Source organism: Bubalus kerabau, chromosome 5 (assembly GCF_029407905.1).
Source record: "Bubalus kerabau isolate K-KA32 ecotype Philippines breed swamp buffalo chromosome 5, PCC_UOA_SB_1v2, whole genome shotgun sequence".
Classification (NCBI taxonomy): Eukaryota; Metazoa; Chordata; class Mammalia; order Artiodactyla; family Bovidae; genus Bubalus; species Bubalus kerabau.
The window spans coordinates 77541107-77568774 of NC_073628.1; the positions used below are offsets into that span (position 1 = coordinate 77541107).

Genomic DNA, 27668 nt, shown 5'->3' on the forward strand with positions numbered 1-27668 from the left:
TGTTTCTTCAACATATACAATGACATTTTAATGTATTCAGGATGTGAGTAGGGAAACTTTTTACATTACACTGAAAGACAAGAATGAGATTCAGGTAACACCTGGTTCTATGCCCTAGAGAAATCTGTTTACAAAATAGGAATGTTGATTCAGCAATGGATCAGGACAGTGAATTGGAAATGAACTTTTCTTTCACTGCTCCAAATAAAAGGAGGAAAAGAAATGTGACACAGAGTGACTTTGCACATTTTCTAGATGTCAAAATTGGTCTGGGTGATTGATTTATCAAGACATTTAAAAATTCTATTTTCTACTCCTAAGTAATCAAATGTAAACTGGTGATCAACAATGAAGTAAAAGTGGAGCTCAAATTCCATTCAGTTAATTTTAAAATGTATTATTTTTGAGAACCAAGTCCTTCTCCTGGCTGAGTTGACGAGATTTCCCTTCAAGGAACAAGGGCATTTTTAACAGACTGGGGGACTCGACTTGCATAATAGTCATAATTCTTCAGTGTGGCCAGGACTCCGGCCGAGTTCATGTGCTTCACTTCCTTGTTATACTGAAGGGCATTTCCATGGATATCGGTTAACTTGCCTGTGGAAAAAACATCAATACAATGTCAATGACTGATCAGATCATCTAAGTGTTTCTTGCTTCCCTATGTAATAATATACAATGAATGTTGGATAAAATAAGGAAGATGAGAAGGGACCACAAAGCTTAAGTGTTAATTTCACTTGCAGTTTAAGACTAACTAAAGGCTATCATTATTTTTTCCTCCTTGATTAAAATAATTTTTAGTTTAGTTTTTTTTTTTTTTTTGCCTTACTGTGCAACATGTGGGATCTTATTTCTCCAACCAGGGATTGAACCCATGCCCCCTGCATTGGACGTGCAGAGTTTTAACCACAGGACCATCAGGGATGTCCAATGGGAGTAGGGAAACTTTTTACATTCCTCTGAAAGACAAGAATGGAATTCAGGTAGCAACTGGTTCTGTACCCTAGAGAAGTCTGGTTTACAAAACAGGAATTTTTCAACTTATATTTCTTGGTATCAATTAATTTCTCTTTTTCTGGAGTGATTATTTTCCTATTGATTATATTCCATCACCCACAATTCCTGCTTTCTAAAGTATTTCTTTCATTTTACCATTTATCAGTAACACTTTATTTGGTAAGAGTTGAAGTATGTTCATAAACTATAACTGTGTCATATTACAGTTTCATTTAACATTTTTGTTTGTTTTCTGCATTTTCTCCTGCCAGCCCCTCTCCCCCTTTAAAGTGTATTTTTAGCTGCACTGGGTCTTCGCTGCAGCTGACACACTTCTCCAGTTGTCAGGTGTGGGCTCAGTAATTGCAGTGGGCAGGCTCCATTGCAGAATGTGTGATCTGAGTTTTCCAACCAGGGACTGAACTTGCATTCCCTGTATTGGCAGGGCAGAGTCTTAACCGCTGGACCACCAGAGAAGCCCTAATGAGAATGAGAATGGATCGTGATGTATTTACCTTCCCTGTCATGTAATGTGCTAATGAGGTATTGATGCAATAATGTACCAGGAGAAATGACAGATTGAAAATCGAGCGTTGAAGAGTCGATGTGATCACAGGCGTTCCCTAGCAATCCAGTGGTTAGGGCCCTGTGCTTTCACTGCTGTGAAAGTGAAAGTCGCTCATTTGTGTCCAACTCTTTGCGACCCCATGGACTATACAGTCCATGGAATTCTCCAGGCCAGAATCCTGGAGTCCGTAGCCTTTCCTTTCTCCAGTAGATCTTCCCGACCCAGGGATCGAACCCAGATCTCCCTCATTGCAGGGAGATTCTTTACCAGCTGAGCCATAAGGAGAGCCTGCGGCCAGATTCAATTCCTGGCTGGGGAACTAACATCCCACGAGCCACGTGTTGTGGTACCCCTGCCCCAATATAGATGTGATCTGATGTCTATCTGAATGTGAAAAATAATCTTGCTATGTATGTATCTATAGTATTTTTGGAGTCAGAAAAAAAATTCCAAGTCTATGATCTTTAGCCCTAGCCCTGAGACATTTATCAATATTGGCTTAGAAGAAACTAACTGAGGTGAGGATAATCACAATAAATATTCTACTTTTCAAGAAGAAAAAAAACCCCTAAAAGCATTAAAGCCATACATTAATAAGGATTTCATTAAGTTAACTACGTGCAGATTAAGGTCCAAAGGAGAAACTAACTCAAGAATGAGTTTGCTGGAAATCTACTTTCTTACCTATAAAATGCAGGGGTTGGACTGTATAACCTCTAACTTTCCTTCTATCATTTACATTTTAAGAGTCTAGGTAAAGTAATACTACTGAAATATTATGTCCCAGCATAATATGAAAACTGTATAAAACCTGTATAATTTTTTAGCATAATATGAAAACTGTATAATTCCCCCCAAATAAAATGGACTAACCTCCGACAGCATGTAAAATGACTTCTGGAGCACAGGTGTCCCACTTCTTGCATCCTGGACTTGCAAATACATAAGCAGAGGCTTTGCCTTCAATCAGCTGAATTATCTGTAAGGTTAAGATGAGTAATAATCCCTCGACCATGAAATGACTGAGGTACCAATAAAGGGAAACTGCTAGTTTTTTTTTCTCAAGCATTTCGACTCCTCAATCAGACTCAACTTAGGTGAAAGCCTTCAGCAGGTATAAATGACACGAGTATTATGAAGAATCATACAGAAGACATGTGTAATTATACAGTGATCTGAGGAGGGGGGGAAGTAGTCAAATAAGCTATAAGGAGGATATCTGCAGCCTCTTCATATTCCAAGTTAGGAAAATAAAGTTTTCCCTTTTTTATGGTGTTTGTTTTTCTTTTTATTGTGAAAGCTATATATATTTTGTTGTAGAAAAAGTAAAGGTTTTTAGTCTTGCAAAAATTTGACCATTATTATGTAAAGAAGACAGAAATATCAGCCAGCACAGTAATGTATAAGCTGTGATAAGTTCTAATAGATGTGTGATGCTGACTAATCCAACAAGCAGTTTCATAAGTCTTTGTTTAGGAATCATGTGTGTGTGTATGCTCAGTCATGTCTGACTCTTTTTGACTCCATGGACTGCAGCCCACCGGGCTCCTCTGAACATGGAATTTTCCAGGCAAGAATACTGGAGTGGGTTGCCATTTCTTTCTCCAGGGGATCTTCCCAACCCAAGAATCGGACCTGCACCTCCTGCATCTCCTGCATTGCAGGTGGATTCTTTACCACTGAGCCTCCTGGGAAGCCATGTTTTAGAATCATACCTGTTACTGTTTCTGCTACCAAAGTGTGAATTTTTAAAGACTCATATTACTAATACCTATAATATTCATATAAAAATAAGGTTGCCAATAGAAACTGTGTGACTCTAAACATAAACTTGCTATCAGCCCCTCATTAGCCACTTGGCTTATTTTTTGGTTACACTGTGAAACAACTAATACTATAAAATTCAGACTGCAAATATTGAGATGAAAAGACCAGCCCAGGAGAATGAGGAGAACCTCAGTGAACACAAGGTAACCAGCTATTCTGTTTAGGATTGCTGTATTCAAGAACACCTTCAAACCATTAAACCTTGCTGTAGACTTCTGAGTAAAAGCTTTCTCTTTCTTTGAGGAAATCTGTGTCAAGTCTTTATTATGTGCCAAGAACTGTGCCAGGAATACTTTTTTGAGAGAAGAGGGGCTAGCTGTAACTTTTGTTAGATTTTCAAAGAAGTCCTTGACGCAAAAAAGTTAAGAACTGCCCAACAAAGTCTTTTCATAGAAGAAAAAGGGGTGGGGGGTTGTGCAGGATGGGGACTTTGTTCGAATGGGGAATGGTACCCCTTGGGAATAAAAGAGGTAATGGGTTTTGTAGTTACAAAAGTAGGAGTAAAGAGAAATCATATCTCAGGGAATTATATTTTTACTTTGAGATGTTTAAAATATTTTTTTCAAAATACTGTTACTTCCAATTTTCACCCTCTTACAAGCAAATGCTTGTGGAAAATCTAGAAATAGCTGATTATTGCTTCCAAAGGGTGTGTGTGTTTAGTCGCTTACAAAGTTGCTCACGTCATGTCCAACTCTTTGCGACCCTCTGGACTGTAGTCCGCCAGGCTCCTCTGTCCATGGGGATTCTCCAGGCAAGAATACTGGAGGGGGTTGCCATGCCATCCTCCAGGGGATCTTTCCAACCCAGGGACTGAACCCAGGTCTCTTGCATTGCAGGCAGATTCTTTACCATCTGAGCCACCAGGGAAGCCCACTTCCAAAGGATAAGGGAGGAGAAATGAATTCCATTCAGTTCAATAAATATTTATCATTTGTCGCCCTTGACACACAAGTGGGAAAAACACATGCTTGGGGGCATTTGGGTGTCAGGATATAGAGGCATTTACATCCCATTCTCAACTGCTGTGAGGTGGAATCACCCAGGGATGTGGTGCAGGGGAGTGCCATGATAAGTGTGTGTTTTCATCGCTCTAGTGGCACTGTGAGGACATGGCCTTGAACGGAGAACCACTTTGGAAGCTGCTGTAAAGTTTGGATGTGAGACGATGATAGGTTTCAACTAGGGCACTGGCAGTTGAGACAGACGAGACTTTAGAGGAGAATTAAAAAGATCGTAAGTAGGATCAGATTGATAGGATGTGAGGAAGGAAGGAGGATACGATGACTCTCAGGTATCTGGCTAGAAGAATTAGGAAAATGGTGATGCCATTAAGCAGATAGGAAGTTGCGAGTGGAACCATTTGGGCGCTGGTAGAGAGAGGATGCGCTCCAACTGGGGATGCTGAATTTGAGACGCCTGAAGGATGTCATCATGATGATAACCAAGGGGCAATCAGATGAGAGGAGATCAGGGATGGAGATCAAACTCTGTTTCATTTCACCATGTTCCCAGGATGTGGGCCTAAATGAATGAATAGGGGAGGCATCTAGGGAGGGGCAGGCAGGCCCATCCTTAGAGTAGAAGATGTAGGAAGTAATCCAAGATGTAGAAGATCTAGGAAGTAATCCAAGAGGGTCCTTGAGAAAATAAGGACTGGCAACAGGCATGGGGCCTTATGCAAATGACTTATATTATCACTGAACTCTCTTAGGTTAAAAAAGGCTTGAACCACAACATTTAAAAAAAAAATCAAATGTTGCTGAAATGTGTCTTTAATGGCAAATAACGATCTTTCTTCTCTTCTCCCAAACTCTGATTTCACATTTTGTAAAAGCTCAGTTATTTCTTTCAATGATTCAGTTGCATTTCAGAGGAGATGATGGACACATTTTCATACCTTATTCCCTGCTCCTCCCACTCTCAGCACATCATCAGGGTCCATAGCAGTGATGCAGTCCGTAACCAACTGGCTGTTATGGGACCGGGTAGTTGTGATGATGTGTTTGCCGGCGGGCGCTTCTTTCAGCTGAAACCCGAAGGCACCTAAACCCAAAACTCCCCAGATAGTTCTCCCCAGCACAGCATCTGGTCCTGCCTGTGTAAACAGATGGAACAACAGCAAAGCTTGTCATCACTTAGAGAAAAAGGCTCATTATAAATACAACATTTAGTTATATTAGCAGCATGATTAAAAAAATGGTAATGTTATAAAGTACAAAACAGTATCATCAACAAAGAAATTTTCCTGAGAGGACCAACTGATTCTTTTCATTGTTGTTTTGGTTAATAATTGGGAGTTCCCTTGTGGCTTAGTGGCTAGGATCTGGGTTTCATTGCCATGGTCCAGTTTCTGTATCTGGTTGTGGAACTGAGATCCTGCAAGACATGCAGCACAGCCAAAATAATAATAATAATAATAATAATAACTGGACTTCAAAAGTATGGAAAGAAAAAAAAAGTGTGGAAAGAAACTTCTGGTTATTGCCTGGAGTCTTCAGGAAAGGCAATATCACATACTGATTCCTGGTCCTCTTAGAATTATCCAACGGCCTCATTATTGTATTTGCAAAGGGCTGTTTTGCAAAAGGTACATAAATTCCCAGGAAATGAAATACCATGTATTGATTACTTTTCATTGTCCAAGGAACAACAGGGATCACATTACTATGGGAACAGGAAACGGTGATAATATATTTGGCTGCTACAGAGACAAAGCGACTGAAGAAGCTAATGCTGAAAAGTGGCCGTGGATAATGGGGTCAGGGTTAAAAAATTTTACTGACAATTATGGTGGTAAAACGCCAGTGACAATGCAATCCCAGAGTCTGTATTTTCCTTTGCAGAGCTCAGAGAATTTTCAACCACATTATTATAACGATAGACTTTGCATAGAAAAACATAACCTGTATTTCGAGGAAGCTAAACCTGAAGCCTACAATGGTTAACACAAAGTCATCGAAATATCACTATAGCAATAGAGTGGATATACAGACATGTATTTTTACTGAATACTAAACATGTACCAGGCACCATACTAAGAGCTTTACATGTATTATCTCATTTAATCCTCAGAACAGTCCCATGCAGTAGGTATTATCATCCTTATTTTACAGATGAGGAAAATGAGTTTTGGAATCATTCAGTAACCTGACCAAGGACTCTGTAGTATATAGTATAGTGAAGTTGCTCATGTCCGACTCTTTGCGACCCCATGGACTGTAGCCTACCAGGGTCCTCTGTCCATGGAATTTTCCAGGCAAGAATAGTGGAGTGGGTTGCCGTTTCCTTCTCCAAGGACTCTAGGGAGATCATAATCAAACTGAGGCTCGTCTGTGTTCAAAGCCAGTATCTGTCATCACTGAACTAGACTATCTACCTCAGTGTACTTGTCAAAATGCTTTCACACACATCATCTTGTTTACCCTAGAGCAGTATTCTGGGTGCTGTTACAGTGAAAGACGCTTGTGTTGCAGGGTTGGATTCCCTGGGAAGCAGGCTCTGAGTTAAGAAGGGTGTTTATGAAGGAGTGCCCTTGGGATCCACACTGTGCAAAGGAGGGGAGGTGGTGTGAGTGGGCAGAGGGAGAAATTGAGCTATGATGCAGACCTGACCACAGCTTCAGCCGACCCCAGGGGGAGCTCTGGAGCCCGAACGGCTCCTCAGGGTTGTACCAAACTGGGGAGAACTGCCAGGAGCCAGCATGGGAGTTCCCACCCATGACAAAGGTCATGCAGAGAGGCCTGATATGCAAAGGCAAAGGCCTGATATGCAAAGGGGCCCCCTGGATCTGCCTGAGCATCTACCCCAAAAACAGAATCTGTCTGTTTTACTATTTTACGACTTTCACCAACTCCTCTGACATTAACGGGGGCTATCCCCGACCACCTTTCTCTAAAGGAATTCAACTTAGAGCTCTAGTTAATTAGCCTCTTGGGCATAATAGGAGTGTTTCAATCCAAACCCCTCAGATGGCTCTCTAACTTGCCTGACAGGTTTATCCGGACTCCTACAGCTACACAAATGATTGTTTACAGCCTCCCAACCACAAGAGGCATGGGAAGCTTAAGGTATTCAAATAGTATAGAGCCTCTTGGAGAGTTAGAAATTGTTAGAATAGAACTAGTAGAAGATTTCATTGTTGAGCCAATGCTTGCTGCCAAGTTTCCACATCCCCTGTATTGTGTCCTTGGGAATGTATTAATTAATATAGTTGGTATATAGAAAAAATAAGTAGTGGCCTTGGTGTTAACAATTTTAGACCCTTAAGGTAATAAATTCTTTCCTTTGTTATAAGCCCACTGCACCTTTGCCCTATAGGAATGCAACTTTATCTAACACCTTCGGAGGATGGTGCCAAACTTTAAAATAATTACTCTTAGAGAAAATAAGTCTTATGGTTGACAAACCTGTATCAGAGTCATAAAATGTTAACAGGCCTTCTGGCCAGAAGATGATATAAATCACCTAAAGCATTTGTATACGATTATAAGTTTGCACAAAAGAAAGCCTGGTCTCGATAAGGATCAAAGACTGCTGACTTTGCATGATTTTACACCCCCTGTTATCCTCTATGCACAACTTAAGGTATATAAGCTCCCTGTGAAAATAAAGCTACGGGCCTTGCTCAAAGCTTGGTCTCCCCGTGTCGTTCTTGCTTCCTTTTCTCTCCTTTTCTTCTCTGTTCTTCCTTCAGGGTGACTGACTTGGAGCATGGGGGCTCTCTGAGACCACTTACTTGCCTGGGCTTCTAAGACCCACTCAAGAAGGTGCCCAGGGTGGGGCACCTTCCACGATTCAAGAGGGCGCCTGTGGCCTCCGTGGTCAGAGCAAGTTTGGTGTCACGAACTTTATTAGTTTCCCACATAAACCAGTCAGGTCAAGCCTCTGTGTCTTCCTCCTTTTAACTATCCTTTTAATCGCCAACGCCGTCCTCCCGAGGGAATCCCTGGATCCAACCGGGGCTGGACCCCGGTAGAGAACATATCGCAAACTGGGATGAAATACTAGGCCTTTACACCTGTCCAATCATCAGCCACTGGAAATAGACTGACTGCCTGGGGGAGGGGCATGTCACTGGCGAGGTGGTTCTTTACAGGCGAGGAGGCTGGCCTCCAAAGTGCTGAGAGCACTCTGCAAATGGGGAAACAGAGGAACCAAAGAACAGGCACTGGGGCTCAGTGCATGCTCGCCTGCTTTTCCTGTTTGCTCTAGCATCTACACCCTAGGAGAAGCTGGACTTTTCAGAGTACTGATGGGCTCCGGGTACTCATTACACTTCAGCTCAACTGCCGAGACCAACTTCATACTCTTAAGAAACCTATTCATGGGGACCTCCCTGGTGGTCCAGTGGTCAAGATCCATGCTTCCAATGCAGGGGGCGTGGGTTAGATCCCTGGTTGGGGAACTAAGATCCCACGTGTTGTGTGGCCAAAAATTTAAAAATATTTAAAAAATAAGTAAATAAAAACATTAAAAAAAAAACCCTACTTATTAATTCAGCTCTCTAGTCATTCTGAAAAAGAAAGGAAAGCATACTTAATAGGGGGATATGAGTATTCTGGGCCCTAGAAAACTCACATGCGCTGTGTAAATAAACATGAAAGCAAAGAGGATGGGACCGTGGACTCTTGGCGCCCTGGCAAGGTAAATGCAAACCCCACAAGGCAGCCGGCTAGCCTCCCTCTGAGCTCCTGATCTCTCAGCCTCTCTCACTATCTCTCCCATTCAGAGTAGCCACACCAACTGTCTAGGTGTAGTAAAGGCTAACATTTTCATCTTACTGATGAGATAAGTAAGATTCATAATGGTTAAGGAGCTAGCTCTGATGTTCAGACAGACTGGGTTTCTTTGTACTTTGCCATGCTCTTTTTTTTTTTTTAATTTTATTTCCTGTTCAGAATTCTTCTTTTAAAAGTTTTTATCCGAGGATAGCTGCTTTACAATGTTGTGTTAGTTTCTGCTATACGACAAAGTGAATCAGCTCTACATACACATATATCCCCTCTCTTTTGGATTTCCTTCCCATTTAGGTCACCACAGAGCACCGAGTAGAGTTCCCCATGCTATACAGTAGGTTCTGCCGTGCTCTTTTAATTAGAGTGCTTCCCAGCTTCAGTATCTGTTAGAAGCAATAATGCAGTCTGAATTGTGAGAAGTGCTTTATGTGACTAAGAGAGCAGTACAGAGCGCAGACTGTGGTTTAGATCCCAGATCTGCCAGTGACCAACCAGGGCAAGTTATCTGTCTCAGTGTCCTCATCTTTTGAATGGAGATGAAGGTGTCCTTAAAGAATGATGGTGCATCTTAGAATGAGATAATGCATGTAGATCCTTGAGTCTGGCAGTGCACAGGAAGCTCTTGATAAACGATGAAGATTTTAAATTGAACATTCAGCCTTGAAAACTACCAACAAAGCTGAGCGACTTTTTCTCCTTGTTGCAACAAATTTTAAGGCATAAGCAAGAGAGAAGGAAGAGACAAAGAGAAAGGGAGTGTACAGAAGGAAAGGTGGTAAAGGGACAGGTAACAAAGGAGAGAAGCAGAACAGGGTAAAATGAGCTGGGAAATGGCACAGACACTGGCTGCCTGGGGTACCAAACTGCCTACTTCTTTCTACCTACCAGTGGAGCCAAAAGCCTAGCTATTTTTCTCACCTTTGCGTCATTCCTGGGTTCCCTTAACTTCTCATTTTCATTCTTCTGTGGAAAGTGAATACAAGTATTCTAACTTCAGAAAGAAATGATGGAAATTTTTAGTAACTCCAAAGCACTTAAACCTTTTTTTTTTAAAAAAAAAAAAGGTGCCATGCATTGCAATATTATCTATGAATTAAATGCCCCTCTTTTAAGGAACAGTATTAGCTTACCTTAAAGTTTACATGACACTCTTAAGAAGCACATGACTATAACTAAAAAAGTTATAATGATATACACAGTAGGAAAAACCCAAAGTTATCTGAGAAGTAGAAATCCTGCTCTTAACTCAATTTTGAGATTCAGAAGTAATAGTACCCATTCTGGTTACTTTTTTCTCTAAAGATTTATCAAGGTTCAGTTCAGTCGCTCAGCTGTGTCCGACTCTTTGCAGCCCCATGAATTGCAGCACGCCAGGCCTCCCTGTCCATCACCAGCTCCCGGAGTTCACACAAACTCATGTCCATTGAGTCCGTGATGCCAACCAGCCATCTAATCCTCTGTCGTCCCCTTCTCCTCCTACCCCCAAGCCCTTCCAGCATCAGAGTCTCTTCCAATGGGTCAACTCTTCGCATGAGGTGGCTAAAGTACTGGAGTTTCAGCTTTAGCATCATTCCCTCCAAAGAAATCCCAGGGCTGATCTCCTTTAGAAAGGACTGGTTGGATCTCCTTGCAGTCCAAGGGACTCTCAACAGTCTTCTCCAACACCACAGTTCAAAAGCATCAATTCTTCGGCGCTCAGCTTTCTTCACAGTCCAACTCTCACATCCATACATGACCACTGGAAAAACCATAGCCTTGACTAGATGGACCTTTGTTGGCAAAGTAATGTCTCTGCTTTTGAATATGCTATCTAGGATGGTCATAACTTTCCTTCCAAGGAGTAAGCGTCTTTTAATTTCATGGCTGCAGTCACCATCTGCAGTGATTTTGGAGCTCAAAAAAATAAAGTCTGACACTGTTTCCACTGTTTCCCCATCTATTTCCCATGAAGTGATGGGACCAGATGCCATGATCTTCGTTTTCTGAACGTTGAGCTTTAAGCCAACTTTTTAACTCTCTACTTTCACTTTCATCAAGGTTACACTAATGTAAATACCTTAAGTATTTTATTTCAACATTTTCCTTTAACATTTCGTGTGATCTAATGGTAATATTCCTGATTTGGAAGTACATTAGCCTCTTGTTCTGCAGAAGACAATTTCTTGAGAGTATAGTAGAAAGTCAAAGCAGATTAGAGAGAAAAAGTAAGAGGAAACAGTGCAAGAGCATATTTATTTAATGCTGACCATAATTTAGGCATTATGTGGAATTACCTGCAAAACAACATGGCTAGCCTCTTTTCTTGATTGAAATGGTTCATTTCTTCAATGTGCTTCAAGCACCACCTGTAAATCAGGTGCCTCAATGACCAAGCTAATCAAGAACCATATCAGTAATTCCCAAAATTTTGCTTATGATTTGAATCATAAGGCATATGTAAAAAAACATATACAACACATACAGTGTGTCTGTGTATAGTCCCATAAATACATACACATTCCTGGTATCAACACCCCCAGAGGTTCTGACTCGGTACATCTGGGGTGTGACCTGGGAATCCTTACTTTGAAAAGTTCCCCCAGACTGCAGGTGCAACCAAGCTAGAAACCACTAGATTAAATAGCATTAAGAATCATAGAACACCATAATTATTTATCTGAAAAAATATTTCGGTATCATTTAAGAGTAATACCTGGTAGTTGTAATATGGCTGGTTAATAACTCCTGCTATGGCTTTTCCTTCATAAGCAATTCCAATAAGAACTGTTACATTGTCAAGAAGACCTAAAAAGAAGAAAACTCATATCAATTACATAACTCATGTTATGACTCTTCAGCAGCACATCAATGTCTCCCAAGTTATTTTTGCAATAAAGGCAAGGAATTTACAGTGATTCAACCAGAGATCAAATTGCCAACATCTGCTGGATCATGGAAAAAGCAAGATTTCCAGAAAAACACCTATCTGCTTTATTGACTATGCCAAAGCCTTTGACTGTGCAGATCACAATAAATTGTGGAAAATTCTGAAAGAGATGGGAATACTAGACCACCTGACCTGCCTCTTGAGAAACCTATATGCAGGTCAGGAAGCAACAGTTAGAACTGGACATGGAACAACAGACTGGTTCCAAATAGGAAAAGGAGTTCGTCAAGGCTGTATATTGTCACCCTGCTTATTTAACTTGTATGCAGAGTACATCATGAGAAACGCTGGGCTGGAGGAAGCACAAGCTGGAATCAAGATTGCCGGGAGAAATATCAATAACCTCAGATATGCAGATGACACCACCCTTATGGCAGAAAGTGAAGAGGAACTCAAAAGCCTCTTGATGAGAGTGAAAGAGGAGAGTGAAAAAGTTGGCTTAAAGCTCAACATTCAGAAAACGAAGATTATGGCATCCGGTCCCATCACTTCATGGGAAATAGATGGGGAAATGGTGGAAACAGTGTCAGACTTTATTTTTTTGGGCTCCAAAATCACTGCAGATGGTGACTGCAGCCATGAAATTAAAAGATGCTCACTCCTTGGAAGGCAAGTTATGACCAACCTAGATAGCATATTCAAAAGCAGAGACATTACTTTGCCAACAAAGGTCCGTCTAGTCAAGGCTATGGTTTTTCCAGTGGTCATGTATGGATGTGAGAGTTGGACTGTGAAGAAAGCTGAATGCCAAAGAATTGATGCTTTTGAACTGTGGTGTTGGAGAAGACTGTTGAGAGTCCCTTGGATTGCAAGGAGATCCAACCAGTCAATTCTAAAGGAGATCAGTCCTGGGTGTTCTCTGGAAGGACTGATGCTAAAGCTCAAACTCCAATACTTTGGCCACCTCATGCGAAGAGTTGACTCATTGGAAGAGACTCTGATGCTGGGAGGGATTGGGGGCAGAAGGAGAAGGGGACAACAGAGGATGAGATGGCTGGATGGCATCACCAACTCAATGGACATGAGTTTGTGTGACCTCCGGGAGCTGGTGATGGACAGGGAGGCCTGGCGTGCTGCATTTCATGGGGTCGCAAAGAGTTGGACACTACTGAGCGGCTGAACTGAACTGAACTGACTGATCCTTGATTATGGAGAAGGCAATGGCAACCCACTCCAGTACTCTTGCCTGGAGAATCCCAGAGACGGTGGAGCCTGGTGGGCTCTCATATGGGGTCGCACAGAGTTGGACACGACTTAAGGGACAGCAGCAGCAGCATCCTTAATTAAACCTACTTCTGGCAAAATACACAAATTATAAGAGAGTGCTGACCAGGGACAGGAGTAGGAACTATGGCCACTTAATTGAATTGATTGATACACACGGTCTCATTAGTAAGAATCTGTAAACCAATTAAGTAAATCAGCCATAACTCCACAGCCATCATTAGATTGCTCTGCGTCCCCCTCTATCACCATCTGACTCACTTCTGCCTGCTAGATCACTCTCGTTTCCAGGATCACCATCAAGATTTGTATTTCAAGCCTCTAAATTAAGATTTCTCACAGTGAGGACGATGAACTAACAAGCGGCATCAGAATGAAAGTGAAACAAAGTGCTAGTCGCTCAGTTGTGTCCAACTCTGAGACTCGATGGACTGTTGCCCTCCAGGCTCTTCTGTCCATGGGATTCTCCAGGCAAGAATTCTGGAGTGGGTTGCCATTCCCTTCTCCAGGTTATCTTCCTGACTCAGGAATCAAACCCAGGTCTCCTGCATTGCAGCCAGATTCTTTACCATCTGAGCCACCAGGGAAGATGGCATTAGAATGAACAGGTTCAATTTTTTCAATACAGATTCTTAGACTCCTTTGTAGAGCTAGTAAATCAAACTTTCTGGACGTGGGGGCTGAGATCTGAACCAGTTGTTAGCTGCTCTTATACTCACTTAAACTGTCTAGAGCTCTCCTATGTCTCAATGGATTATAGAGACGTTTTCTGGACAAATCCACACACACACTACGGAATTCACTTGTAGATGTGTCTCATCTAAGGACAGAGAAAGTTTTTTCTAGTGATTATGAGACATTTTCTTTTTTTAAGCCATGAAGCTGAGAACCGATACAAGAAAACCCACGCTAATCTTTCTTTCAAAAATAAGAATCTAAGCTTATGCTGTGCTCCTAAAATCTACCACTCTGGCTCTGAGCCTGGTCCGTTTCACTTCAATGTTGCCAACTTTAATTTGCTGCTTTCTACGTCTGCTGATCTTACATAATTTCAGGAGGGAGAAATATTGCACTATGTTTCAAAACCCATCTTTAGAGGTGATGCTGTGAAGTGAGACAGCAGTTCTCAGAGGAGGGGAGTGAGGCATGCGCACCATGGGATGCTGGCAGAGCAAGGCAGTACAGCAATGCTCTTGGTTTTCTACCTAATAAAGTTGGGGGTTCAGTACAGTCTCTTTGGTTACACTGGCTTAATGTCAGTTATTCTTGTGTATGGGACCTTCGGGTTGGTTGTATTGGGGGGATTGGTATTTGAACTGGACGTCATATACTAGTTCTATTGCTGCCAAATACAGATACAAAAGCCAAATACAAGAGAGATACTAACCTTCGGTATATTCCTTGGTACCATCCAGAGGATCAACCCAGACCACAAGCTAAAAAAGAGAACATGCCCAAATTAAGCATATAAAATTTTAAAAAGTGGAAATAGCCTGATGGTTCAGTGGTTAGGACTCTGCACTTCCAATGCCATGAGTCCAGGTTTGATTGCTGGTTGGGGAACTAAGATCCTGCTAGCCTCACAGGACAGCCAAAAAAACCCCCAGAAATTAACAAAAAAAATTGATTTAAATAGATAAACTAAAAACTATCTTTTTCATTTCTGAAATTATGGGAGGCTTAAGCCAACATCATCAGTTTTGTAATAATCAAAAAAAAATAGTAAAAAAAAGTATTTTGTAATCAAAGATACACAACACTATAAATCAACTGTTCTTCAATAAAATTTTTTAAAATATAAAATGCTGAACTGGTAAAAGTTTATTGTCACCTAAACAACTACAACACATTGCCATGAACATCCTGAGCTCCAGATCGTGATACAAGGAAAACTTTAAAGTGGCAGCAAAAATGTGTTGTGTGGATACTACTCATATATAAATGCTGATTTAGAAAAAATAACGACAGTTTGACTATCTTAAGGACACAGTGTATATATGGCCAAGAAAAATGAATTGTTTATAAGACTGAAATAGAATAGACAAGAAATCCTCTCTTCTTAGGACTTTCAATATGATTCAGGATACGCAGTCATGAACCACTAGAATCACAACACTTGATGTGAATTTGTGAGGGCATATTTCTGATGGAAGACATCATGTCTTTTCTTTCCATACTCCATATCACAGAACAAAGCACCTTACTCGTAGTATGTGTTCAACGAATGTGTGTTAAATAAACTAAAACGCGAACATTAAAGAAGTGTGATAGCTATCTGAAGATTTAATTTAAGCAACTATAAAGAGCAAGGGGGGTAATTTTTACGGCCTTCCAAAAATATAAGGCAGTGATCCATTTCATCACTTTCCAGTTCCAATTACCCATGAAAAGTTTTACTATCAAATCTACTAAATAACAAATTAGATTTTCTTCCTAAAAGTATTATCATTATCATCATTATTATTATTGGCCATACCATGCAGCTTGTGGTATCTTAGTTCCCTGACCAGGGATTGAACCTGGGCCCCGGCAGTGAAAGCACAGAGCCCCTAACTACTGGACCACCAGGGAATTCCCCCAAATGTATTTTTAGTAACAGTTTTAGAGTGAAGAGGAAATCAACAGAATGAGAAAATGAACTCAAAATCAACAGGTGAGACATCCCGTATGGTTGCCAGACATTTCTATGTTGGCTCTAAAAGATTTCAGGTTCCTGGTTGCCCTGTTTTTTATAACTACCAACTTTTTATTATGATGGCAGATTTTATTTCCTTTACTACAACAAAAACAGAAGATTAACAGAGAGGTAAGTAATAGTATGGGTCATACATCTTCCTCCTTGATAGCACTGTACTGTGATGGGCACGGCTGCTTCAGTATCTCCTCCCACTGACCATCTTCAATCAGCTCTTGATCCACGTCTTCAGGAGGCAGATCCTAAAGCAGGGAATACCGGTGACTACCGAAGCTATTTCCTCTTTACAGAATACCCTCGGTCTCAGTAACAAGTAACGCAGCATCATAGGTTTCACTAGTTCTTTCTGTTTACCATTTCTATTTGGAGCTTTTAAAGCTAACGGAATAAAATTGCAAAAACAAATCACATATGGCTCATCAAAGTTGATTACAAAGGGTCCTAACTTCATTATCCTGAAAAAAAGATTAAAAACAAAAGAATGTTTAAATATTACACATTTATCTACACAAGTGGCTCTGATATCAGCTATGTCTTACTCTCAAATATATGAAATGTCAACTCCTTCACCTTCACAGTGTTAGTCTTTGAATAAATAGGCAAGTAGATGTTAACTGAAAAAAAAAAAAAAAAAACCACCCAAAAAACAGGAACAACAAAACCCATTTTATTTCAAAGTTGGAGAATTCTGCTCATCTTATACTTTGTATGCTGAATGTCACAAGCATAACCACATTGTCTGTGGTCAAGAACTGAGACATCTGGTCTAGAAATAGACCAAAATATTAAAAGCAGACATTGCCTGAAAGTCCAAGGAACATCACAGCTATTTTTATGTTAAAACACAAAAATATAATGCTTGCAATCATAAAAGTAGTGTATAAAAAAGTGACAATTACAAATCCATATGGTGAACAGGGATTAAAAAAAAACATGGTATTCCTGACAAGTCTTACCTCTTCCCCTATAATTGTTAGTTTAGGGAACTTCCGTGCCAATGAAGAACATATGCTCACTTGAACTAATCGGTCAGCCTTGGTCTGCAGGTCTGTTGCACAGGTCTGCAACAAAGAAAGTACATTTTAGCAGAACTCAGAAAGTTGTTCTTTGATGTCTCATGTGATTATCTATATCCATTTAAATTACAGTCTGTTTTAAGACTGATGGAGCTTAACATCATATGAATCAGCAAATTTCTTGGCTTGGTTTTCCTCATGGGACTTCTAGAGGCTAAAGTTTGGAAACGAACTTTTAAATTATTTAGAACATTTTCTGCCCCAGCTTACAAATTCCTTTTATCAGATCTCTACATTAATCTTTTGCTCAAGCAGGTTGACAGGAAATTTATACATTTTTTAAGGCAGTTAACAGTATTCTGATATGGATTCTTCTATAAATTTCACTTACTAATCCTAATTCTAATAATTCAAGAGGTCCTCAGAATGATTATTTCTTATTTCAAAATTCTTATTTTTAAACTATAAAAAATATGAAAGTGAACAGCAGTAATATTTACTACCTAACTCACCTATGGCATTCAACTCAATCCACATGTCATAAAATCACACTTGTGAAACACAGTGACCACTTTGTTACCTTGTTTTCAACCAGTTAGGATATGTCACAATTCATACATGGCTGTTTAGGTGGATTTACAGATTATCTTCAACAGGAAGAACTTTGGTAATACTTTGTAATGAGATAAGGAATGACTGTGAAAATCAAATTTTTTTCTGCAACACTGAAGTTTGCTGCTTATCTCAATGCAAAGAACAATTCTGCTAGAATGCAGGGCTGCAAAGACAGAGAACTTTGTTCTATTTCTTAAAGAACTGTGCCTGGCACATAGTAGGTGCTCTGTAAATAACTGTGGAATGAAACTACGAGAAAGGTCTGTTGAAATTGAAGATTACTCACTTAGCAGTCAAGTTTAGAGAGCACTGCTTCAGAGGGAAAGACACAATGACAGTCATTCAACTCTATGAGGAAAGCTATCCCAAAGACTCGCTAGGTAAGACATTTCCTGCTCTTTCTACTGACACAGTGCCAGACCTCACCATTCTGGATATTTTGTGTGACAAATCTGATTTTTTCCTGTCTCTTTTAAAATGAGGTGTCAACAAGTGGATATAAAGTGCCAAGAGTATCTGACCAGTAGAGAGGACAGTGACGTTATTATCTTTTATCTTTTCTTTCTTTTTAAAAAAAATATGTATTTATTTATTTGGCTGTGCCAAGTCTTAGCTGAAGCATGGAGGATTTTTGATCTTCGTTGCAGCATGTAAATTCTTTTAGCTATGGCAAGCTAACCCTTAGCTGCAGCATATGGGATCTAGTTCCTCGACCAATGATCAAACCTGTGCCCCCTGCATTGGAAGTGCAGAGTCCTGCCTCTGTATCACCAAGGAAGTCCCTATTATCTCTTTTTCTAACTTGAACACTGTATTGCTATTACTCTTTAGCTATACACTACAAAGTGGCCCATCTAATATAATCACAACAGAAAATCAATTTAAACAAAGTAAGTGAAGCTAAGGGGAAAATATGCAAAGATATGATCCACAATATTGGCAGTGGTGGCCTGATAGATGATTTTGTACTTTTTGCTAATTTTTTCCACTTTCTATGTTTCATAATAGAGAAAACGATAAGAAAGAAAAGATAGCAAGATCAGTAGCCTTCTAAAGTAGCTGTTTTACACTGTTAATCTCTCATTGAGCATGTATGTGATCAACTAAAATCTCTTTTTCAAACAAATTTGAATCAGACTCACTCCTAAGTACTTGAACACAGAATATGGGACTCTATAATTATTCCTATTGCAATATCTTATTGAATTTGGCCCATCTTTCTCAGAGTTGGCAACTATTTCAAATACTTATTCTGTGATCCAATACATTAACTAGCCCTCCCAGCTTCATTTTTATTGACAAATTTGATTAGCATCCTTTTTTTCAGCCTCCTCTTCAACAACACTTTGGGAAATATGCATTCAATAAATTTTTTATACTGTATTTAAGTTAATGGCTAAAGAGAGAAAGACAGTCAAGAGCAGAATCCTCTGATCTGTCACCAATGACCCCTTTCCAGGGTGAAAGTGTATAATGAAAAAAAACTGGGGGGTAACATTGACATTGTTCAGAGTTATGAGTACATCAACCAAGGTTCAGGATAAGGGATGGAAGATGTCATTTATATATTATAAAAAACCTGAGTACTTTCTGAAAATGGAAAATGAGGTACTATAATATTTTTTAAAAAGTTTGATTCAAAATCAATTTTGACTTCAAGATCAAAATACCCTATATATCTATTTCCTATACTATCAAGCCCATGAATCTATCAAAAAAAGAAATGAGATTTATTTTACTTGTTCTTGTGATTTTTAGTCTTAATTTTTAAAAGCAGTTATGTTAAAATCTTATAATTAGTTCACAGGAACTTATTTCTAAGTTTGTTTTTTTTTTTACTTGTATATAAGGTCCTTATTTTTTATATAAGTAGCCCTAAGTAGATGCTTGACTTATCATAAAGGAGTGTTTAAACTACATCTCTATTTCAAACCATCAAAATGTTTATAATATCCTAAAATTTTCCCACTTTGGTTAAACTACAATACAATCTTTCTTAAAGATTATGACAAGAAGTCAAATGTGTAATGTGAAATAACAAATCCTGTGGAAGAAATTATGTTTTAAACTAGAACACATACAGGGTGAGACTTCTTTTAAAAATCAACTACCATTCTAAACTATCTTTCTGATAATTTACCCAAGTTTTTAGTTATCATACTGGAAAGAAAAACTCTGCTTTAGGTTTCTTTTCCATGAAGAAAAATGCCAGATTTGACCAAATATGTTAAGTTCACTAAGGACAGCATGACTGCCTGAAGCAGATTATTTCAGGATATGAAGCTTGGTTCTAGTGCTCTGGACCTGGACTGGTCAGAAGATCCAGTCATACAAATAAGAGCTTTGGATGTCGGAAGTCCGGAGTCCTTTTCAGAGCAGAAATGGAACCCATCTGAACTAAGGGTCTTGCAGGCTCCATAAGGAAGCCACTGACTACTTCAACTATTAGTGTGTCTAGATTAGTACTTCCTTTTACCTAAACCTCAAGGAACAGTAATGGAGGTGGTATGAAATGAGATGAGACTTTCTGTACCTTCTCAATGATACCCAGGTCTCCTTCGGCGATAACACGCCTGACTATCGTTCCTGCCTTTTGAGCAATAGAATACGCTGAAGCCACCAATCGCATCAACACAGTGGGACTGGATGCCATGATGGGCCCTAAAGGGAAATCAAGAGAAATGTTCTGTTACTTTCAAAATCAGCTGCTGGTTTCATTTACCTGAATTCAATTCAACACATAGATATTGAGCTTTTCCTTGGGACTGCTTCATTTAACTGTGTGGATTCTCTAATAAACATCTACTTAAAAAGACTTGGGAAAAGGCTCCCAAGCATCAGCTCTCCCAATAAATTCAGCAGTATTCTTTTTCTCAGCAGGTGGGACATTTTGAGGCATAGAGGTAACTGGTTCAAGCCTATGAGCATGTGAAATGTTTGATGTATGCTGTGTGTAAGGTGCAAATGCTGTACATTAAAAGGGGGTTCAGGAGCTAAAAATATACTATGTGCCCTAATGAGAGCTAATATTTTGTTGGGCTGCGGGTGAGATACTATAACCTCATGTCTATAAGACAGGTAATGCCAAGAGAGGGATGAATAGCATAAGGGATGTTTGTGTACGTGGGAAGTGTGCGTGTGTACGTGTGTGTGTGTGTTTAGTCGTATCCAACTCCTTGCAACCCCCTGGACTGTTGCCCGTCAGGCTTCTCTGTTCATGAAATTTTCCACACAAGAATATTGGAGTAGGTTGCCATTTCCTACCAGGAATCTTCTCGACCCAAGAATAGAACTTAAGTCTCCTGCATCTCCTGCATTGACAGGTGGATTCTTTACCACTGTGCCACCTGGGAAGCCCTTATGTGGGACGTATTAATAGTTTAAAAGGGGAGGGGTTGCATGTGATTACATTTAGTTTCTGAAACCCAATGGATATTCCTTTAGACATTAAATAAAATTTCACCCACTGGTTATTTACTGCCATTCTCACCAGGGGCTTCTCTGGTGACTAGAATGGTAAAGAATCTGCCTGCACTGCAGGAGACCTGGGTTCAATCCCTGGGTAGGGAAAATCCCCTGGAGAAGGGAATGGCAATCCACTCCAGTATCCTTGCCTGGAAAATTCCATGGACAGAGGAACTTTGTGGGCTACAGTCCATGGGATCAAAAAGAGTCAGACAGGACTGAGCAACTAAGACTTCACCAGCAGCCAAATAGAACAAATAGCATGGTCATAGGAGTGAAGACCAATTGTCTGAGAAAGTGAGGAATGTCATGTAGCTCCTGGCCCAACAAAAAATATGGAAAAACAGTCTTTAGGATCAAGTATGGGACTTCCCTTGTAGCTCAGTCGGTAAAGAGTCTGCCTGCCTGCAATGCAGGAGATCAGGGTTCGATCCCTGGGTTGGGAAGATCCTCTGGAGAAGGAAATGGCAACCCATTCTAGGATTCTTGTGTGGAGAATCCCATGGACAGAGGAGCCTGACAGGCTACAGTCCATGGGGTGACAAGAGTCGGACACAACTTAGCGACTAAACCACTACCACCAGGATCAAATATATTCCCCTTTGAAAATACAGATTCAAATCCTCCCATCTTACTGACTTTTAAAAAATTAAAGTATAGCTGACTGATAATGTTGTATTAATTTCTGCTGTAGAGCAAAGTGATTCAGTTATACATACACATACACATCCTTCTGTACATTCTTATTGATGGTTTTGATGCTGAAATACACTACTCATGTCCCCTCTGAGGCTGAATCGCTTACTTCCCCATTTGCTGAAAGGGCTGTCCACAGATGGCCTTTAGCTGCCACCTTTCTTAGAGAATTTATCTGAGAAGGGTCATTTCACCCGAAACTGGTCAACAGGCAGACATCACTTCAACAGGCTCACTTCAACTGGGCTGCTGCCCCGATTCCAATGGGCCATCGTAGCTTCCAAATGCCCTCTGGGTGGGCTGAGCCTTGGCTGGGGCTGCATCACGGCCCAGCTTCCCACCCCCACTGCCCGCCGGCTCATTCCTAGTTCCCTCACACTTCCCATGAGGAATCCTGAGAACACTCCCTAATAAACCTCTTGTGCTCAATCCTTGTACTTTGTCTTGTATTTGGGGCCTAGGGGGAACCAATCTGGGACAAAAACTCTCTCACTTCTGACCAAATCAAGTCACCATGATCTCAATGCAATAAGGGAACACAACACAGAATAGAAAGGACATTATTAACCTCAGTTCAGCAATAGCCATCATTTTCCCACCAATTTCTGACTGCATGTTTAATCTGATGCACGTTTTAACCTCTTGACACCTTTTTTTCTATCATTCACATGCTGTTCACGGGGATTATGAACATAATTGAGACAATAAACATGTGAAATAGCTGAAACCCCTCAGAAGGAAGACAACTGAAACTGATGTAATGAATATACTGGGACCAGTATGGAACTAAGATAAAAATAAAGTGGGTTTCTATGTATCTGAACACGTAGAAATTGTCTGGAACTAAGATAAAAACAAAATGGGTTTCTATGTATCTGAATCCTGTTTATCTAATTACATTATAATCAGGTTAGATTCATTTTCTTGGCATACTGAGCACTAATGTGGAAAAACTCTTTACAATGATAACTATTAATACTTCAGCAATAACTCAGAGAGAAAACAGGAGAAGGATTTAGCAAACACTTCGTTGATCTATCTCTACTCCCTTATATCCATGACCAGCCATGGAACCGATTTTTTCTGTGCTGGAAAAAGTAGTCTTCAGGTAGCTGATCTCTACTCCCCAGGTGTCTTAACCACTGAGGATATTTTAATGTGCTTGTGGGCTCTTTCAGTTCCCATGTTTTATACAATGCCATCTGTGAAAGGCGGATCATTTTCCCACACTGTATAGTGTTTTAACTTTTCACAGATATCATTTACCTTTGAACCAGTTCAGTAACCATCCCAGCCTTGGCAAGCTTCATATATGACTAAAACCACTTGCTTTTCTGCTTGCCAAGGCCACAGTATTTTCTTTCTAAAGAACAGCTTTAGGCTTTGTCTTATTACATCCCTCAGAAAATGAATGTGCACCATACTTATGAATCACCCTTTAAAACAAATACCAGTTTTATAAGAATGTAAAAAATCAGGTTTGATGTAAAGCACAATGATTTATCAAGACATCTTGCAAATCACTTTTAGTTAGCAAAGGAGAGACTATTTCTACTATTTTCTCTGAAGTACTTCTTTGATCCACACTGAACTACTGATAAAATATTAGGCTGTCCCCAAGCCCTAGTAATTTTCTTAAGTATTTTTTAAATAAATGAACAGAGTTTTGGCTCTTTGTATAAAGAAAATATAGTTAATCATATTATTGCAAAACCTGTAAAAGACCTTCCTATTATAGACAGGATAAGTCCCCTCCCACACCCCAAATGAGAATTACCTGTTGATGGCAAAGGAGAAGGCAAAGCAAGGCCAAAAAGCTCCTTCTGCAAGTTCGTCACTTCCTTACAGCAGTTCAGATTACATCCACTGTACTTCCTTCTCTATCAGTTTTATACCTTCTGGGTCCTAAAACACTGTCTTTTGTGAGCATGTCTCTCTGAAAGCTCTCTCAAAAACAGTACAGGGATTAGAGACCCTGATACTGGGAAAGACAGAGAGCAGGAGAAGAAGGGGGCAACAGAGGATGAGATGGCTGGATGGCATCACTGACACAAGAGATGTGAGTTTGAACAAGCTCCAGGAGTTGGTGATGGACAGGGAAGCCTGGCATGGTGCAGTCCATGGGGTCACAAAGAGTCAGACACGACTGAGTGGCTGAACAACACAACAGGGGTTAAAGACACAGGCACCGGAGCCTACCTCCTGTGTTCAATTCCTGGCTCTGGCGCACATTAGCTTTGTGACCTTGGGAAAGCCACTTAAATTCTCTGTGCCTCAAGCGGTAATATGGAACTAACAATAATATTGTAACATAGAGTCATTATAAATATTAAATCAGTCCTGGCACAAGGTAAACACTAAGTAATGCTGGCTAACCATGATTACGATGACTGTTCTCATTACTGACTATCCTGCAGGGACATTCAGTTCAGGGACGTTAGGACAGCGTTAAGGGCAAAAAATCCCTATAGCTTCTGCAACATTATTTTGACTAAGGATATAAAGTGATAACCAGTATGATGGTGAATCGCACACAGTTCAAGCTCTTTTTCACAACATTCTGGGCTTGAGACTTAGAGCAGGAAAAAAAAAAAACAACTGTATGACATTTAAGGCAATCAACCTAACATCTATCACTTAAGAAATCTTGATAGTTGCTAACAGGGCTCGTTCAGAAGGACAAAAATAACAGAAATCAAATGATCCATTTCTTCCCAAAGCCTGGGAGTGGCTTCTTGAACTCAATACAAATGTGGTGAACATATGGAGATTAGGAACTGAAAATACATGATGAATTCCCTATCAAAATACTAAGCTTATTTCTCTTTTGGAACCTGACTGTAACAGAGCAATTTCTAAAAAAAAAAAAAAAAAAGCTATGGGCAGAGATACTCTCCTCACCAGTTATCAAAATAGGATATGATATAAAATTATAGTAATTAAAAGTTTAGTCCTGGACAGAATTTGAGACAAATTAATGACATCAAATTCCAGAGTTAGAACCAAATACACTAAAGGTTGTAATTTAAACCATGGAGGAAAGTTAATTGTGCAAAACATCATTTATTGCTAATCTTCTAAAAAAAATGTTGGAATTTTTTGCACTCTTTATAGCAATGTAAATTCCAGACCAAACCATGATTTTAAGACTAGACAATGAAAACATAGAAGTATAAGAATAAAACATGAGTGAAATGTTTTATAAATTTGGAAAAGGACTTTTAAACATGACTAAAACCAAGAATCCATTGTAGAATAAATTGATAAATCTGACTGCATAAAAATTAAAACGTTTATATAACCAAAATACTGTAAGCAAACAGCTCAGCGACAGAAAGAGAAAAAAATTTGTATTAGGTACTAGACAAATGAGCTAATTTTTGTTAAAAGGACTTACATATATCAATACGCAAAAGATGAATAATCCAATAAAATTGGGTAAATGACACAATAGGCAATTCTTAGAAAAATAAAAGTAAAAGCCTTAAATCATGACATGTTCAAGTGTTAGTCACTTAGTCATGTTCAACTCTTTGTGACCCCATGGGCTGTAACCCACCAGTCTCCTCTATCCACAGGATTTCCAGGCAAGAATACTGGAGTGGGTTGCCATTTCTTCCTCCAGGGGGCATCTTCCCCACTCAGGGATCAAACCCAAGTCTCTTGCACTGCAGGCAGATTCTTTACCATCTGAGCCACCAGGGAACCCTCAACTTCACTAATTATGAAAGAAAGGCAATCTAAACCAATGAGAAATGATTGTTCATTTGTAAGACAGGCATAGGTAAGAAAATTTGGCCGGTGTTGGCTACAGTCTGAGGGGAAATCCTCCTGATCATTATTACCAAGGATATAAAGTGGCGAAACCTCTTTTTTGAAAATCTTACGAGCAGTAAAGAATACACACCTTTTAAACTAACATCTACATTTTCAGGGAATCCAAACATATCAAGCAAGTCTACAACCAGAAAAGACAGTAGGAAGAACGTGTGCTAATTTAACGAAATTTAATTTTAGGCGTAAGACAGTCTCTACAAGGCAATGGCAAGCCACTCCAGTACTCTTGCCTAGAAAATCCCATGGATGGAGGAGCCTGGTGGGCTGCATTCCATGGGGTCGCTACGACTCGGTCGCGACTGAGTGACTTCACTTTCACTTTTCACTTTCACGCAATGGAGAAGGAAACGGCAACCCACTCCAGTGTTCTTGCCTGGAGAATCCCAGGGACGGCAGAGCCTGGTGGGCTGCTGTCTATGGGGTCGCACAGAGTCGGACACGACTGAAGCGACTTAGCAGCAGCAGCAAACTCCGTCCAGGTTTGCCTTGTTATTTCAACAATATAGAGCCATAAAAAAAACCCAGGGGCATGAAAATAATAGCATGGATAAACAACCAAAATACTGATACTCAAGAATCTAGGTCCGAAGTTGAAGTATCTGGAGAGGCACCCTGAGTGACGTAATTTTTACTATTATTATTTTTTACATAAACCCCTTGAATCTCTTCGTATCTGTGCAGAGGGCTAGAGTTAAGAGGACGAATAAACTACTCAGATCTGCCTAAGGCCCTTGCGCTGACCCGAAGGGGAGAAAATTACTTACGGTGACAAGACTGGGACCAAGTCAGACGAAACACCCTTCAGGGGTAACCAAAAGAGCGTTATCACTCACCCGGTCCCGGGCAGCGTTCACCCTCCTGGGATAGGTCAACAGTAGATGTGGAGCAAACCTACCTTGGCTACTGAGCATGCGGCTAATTCGGCGCAGGCGCAGAACAGCTACTTGGCCATCCCCGGCTCCGACTCCCCACCTGCAGGAAAACTCCACTTTCGGGTTTTATTCAAGCTCTACGTAGGTGCCAGTCTCCTGAAGTCAAAACGAAAGGTGTTTTAACTATTCAGGAATCATTCTGGCTTGCATTGGCAACCCACTCCAGTCCTCTTGCCTGGAAAATCCCATGGACGGAGGAACCTGGTAGGCTGCAGTCCATGGGGCCGCTAAGAGTCGGACATGACTGAGCGACTTCACTTTCACTTTTCACTTTCCACTTTCATGCATTGGAGAAGGAAATGGCAACCCACTCCAGTGTTCTTGCCTGGAGAATCCCAGGGACAGGTGAGCCTGGTGGGCTGCCGTCTATGGGGTCGCACAGAGTCGGACACGACTGACGCGACTTAGTAGCAGCAGCAGTCCTCCAATCCACTTTGTGCGCACAGTTCATCCTTAAGATACTCGTCGGGTTATTGATACCGCCCTGCGGCGGCAGGCCAGCTGCGTAACCTCCAACCCTTGGGCGTCCTGGACACCCCCACCTTTGCTCCCCTAAAGAAAATTTTATGCAGAAGTGTGTTACTAGCGCTTACTTTTTTTTTTTTTTTAAAGCACTTACTAGATTCATAAAAGTGCCTGTGACTTTCATTTGCCTGATGATAAGTCCTGGAAGATTTTCTGTCTTCCTGGTAGAATATATCATATTAGTTGTTTTTTTTTTTTTTTTTTTTTTGAGGCATCGGAAAAAAAAAAAAAAAAAAACAACCCAACCTAATTACGATTTTTATTGCACTGCTGAAAGTTAAAACAAGCCAAAACAAAAATTGTCTGTGTACTTATTTAGGCTGTATTTCTGGTGCACGGGAGAGCTGACCTGTGGTGAAAACAGCACTGTTTTGTTTTTTTTTTTCTTTCCAGTATTCAAAAGCATGGCACGGTGATTAGAATATGACAGCATAAAATAATATGGCAGAGTTAATAGCAAAGTTTCAGTTGCAACAATAAAGGTAAATTGTTTAAACTCATCCATTTAAAGACAAATTTTCTGATTCATTAGAAAGCCAAACCCACTGTTTTATCAGAGTAAAATTCAGGGTGAGAAAAATTATCAAAGGGAACAGGGAGTTTGC

At 40.2% G+C, this 27668-nt stretch overlaps 1 protein-coding gene across 4 annotated transcripts; it reads right to left on the reverse strand.

Moving 5' to 3' along the window:
• Window positions 1-26647, reverse strand: BPNT1 (3'(2'), 5'-bisphosphate nucleotidase 1). 4 transcript variants are annotated; one of them, XM_055581919.1, is made up of 10 exons: window positions 26502-26647; window positions 20142-20269; window positions 16934-17038; window positions 16112-16219; window positions 14670-14718; window positions 11825-11916; window positions 10051-10095; window positions 5295-5492; window positions 2441-2546; window positions 1-597 (listed from the first exon to the last, which is right to left on the reverse strand). In XM_055581919.1, exons 1-10 carry the CDS (start codon window positions 26515-26517, stop codon window positions 449-451), a joined length of 996 nt encoding a protein of 331 aa, XP_055437894.1. In that variant the 5' UTR covers window positions 26518-26647; the 3' UTR covers window positions 1-448. The 4 variants fall into 4 exon arrangements, with proteins under 4 accessions (XP_055437894.1, XP_055437896.1, XP_055437895.1 ...); XM_055581921.1 differs by having other exon boundaries at window positions 26440-26528; XM_055581920.1 differs by having other exon boundaries at window positions 26371-26503.
• Between the last annotated feature and the right edge of the window lie 1021 nt (window positions 26648-27668).

What these genes read in the sequence shown, in the direction of transcription:
- BPNT1 (XM_055581919.1), bottom strand. An exon ending in GTGCTATCAAGGAGGAAGAT is followed by an intron (nt 14,719 to 16,111) that starts GTATGACCCATA and finishes TCTCTTTTTTAG; the next exon opens with CTTGTGGTCTGGGTTGATCC. An exon ending in AACCCAGGAATGACGCAAAG is followed by an intron (nt 5,493 to 10,050) that starts GTGAGAAAAATA and finishes CTGTTTACACAG; the next exon opens with GCAGGACCAGATGCTGTGCT.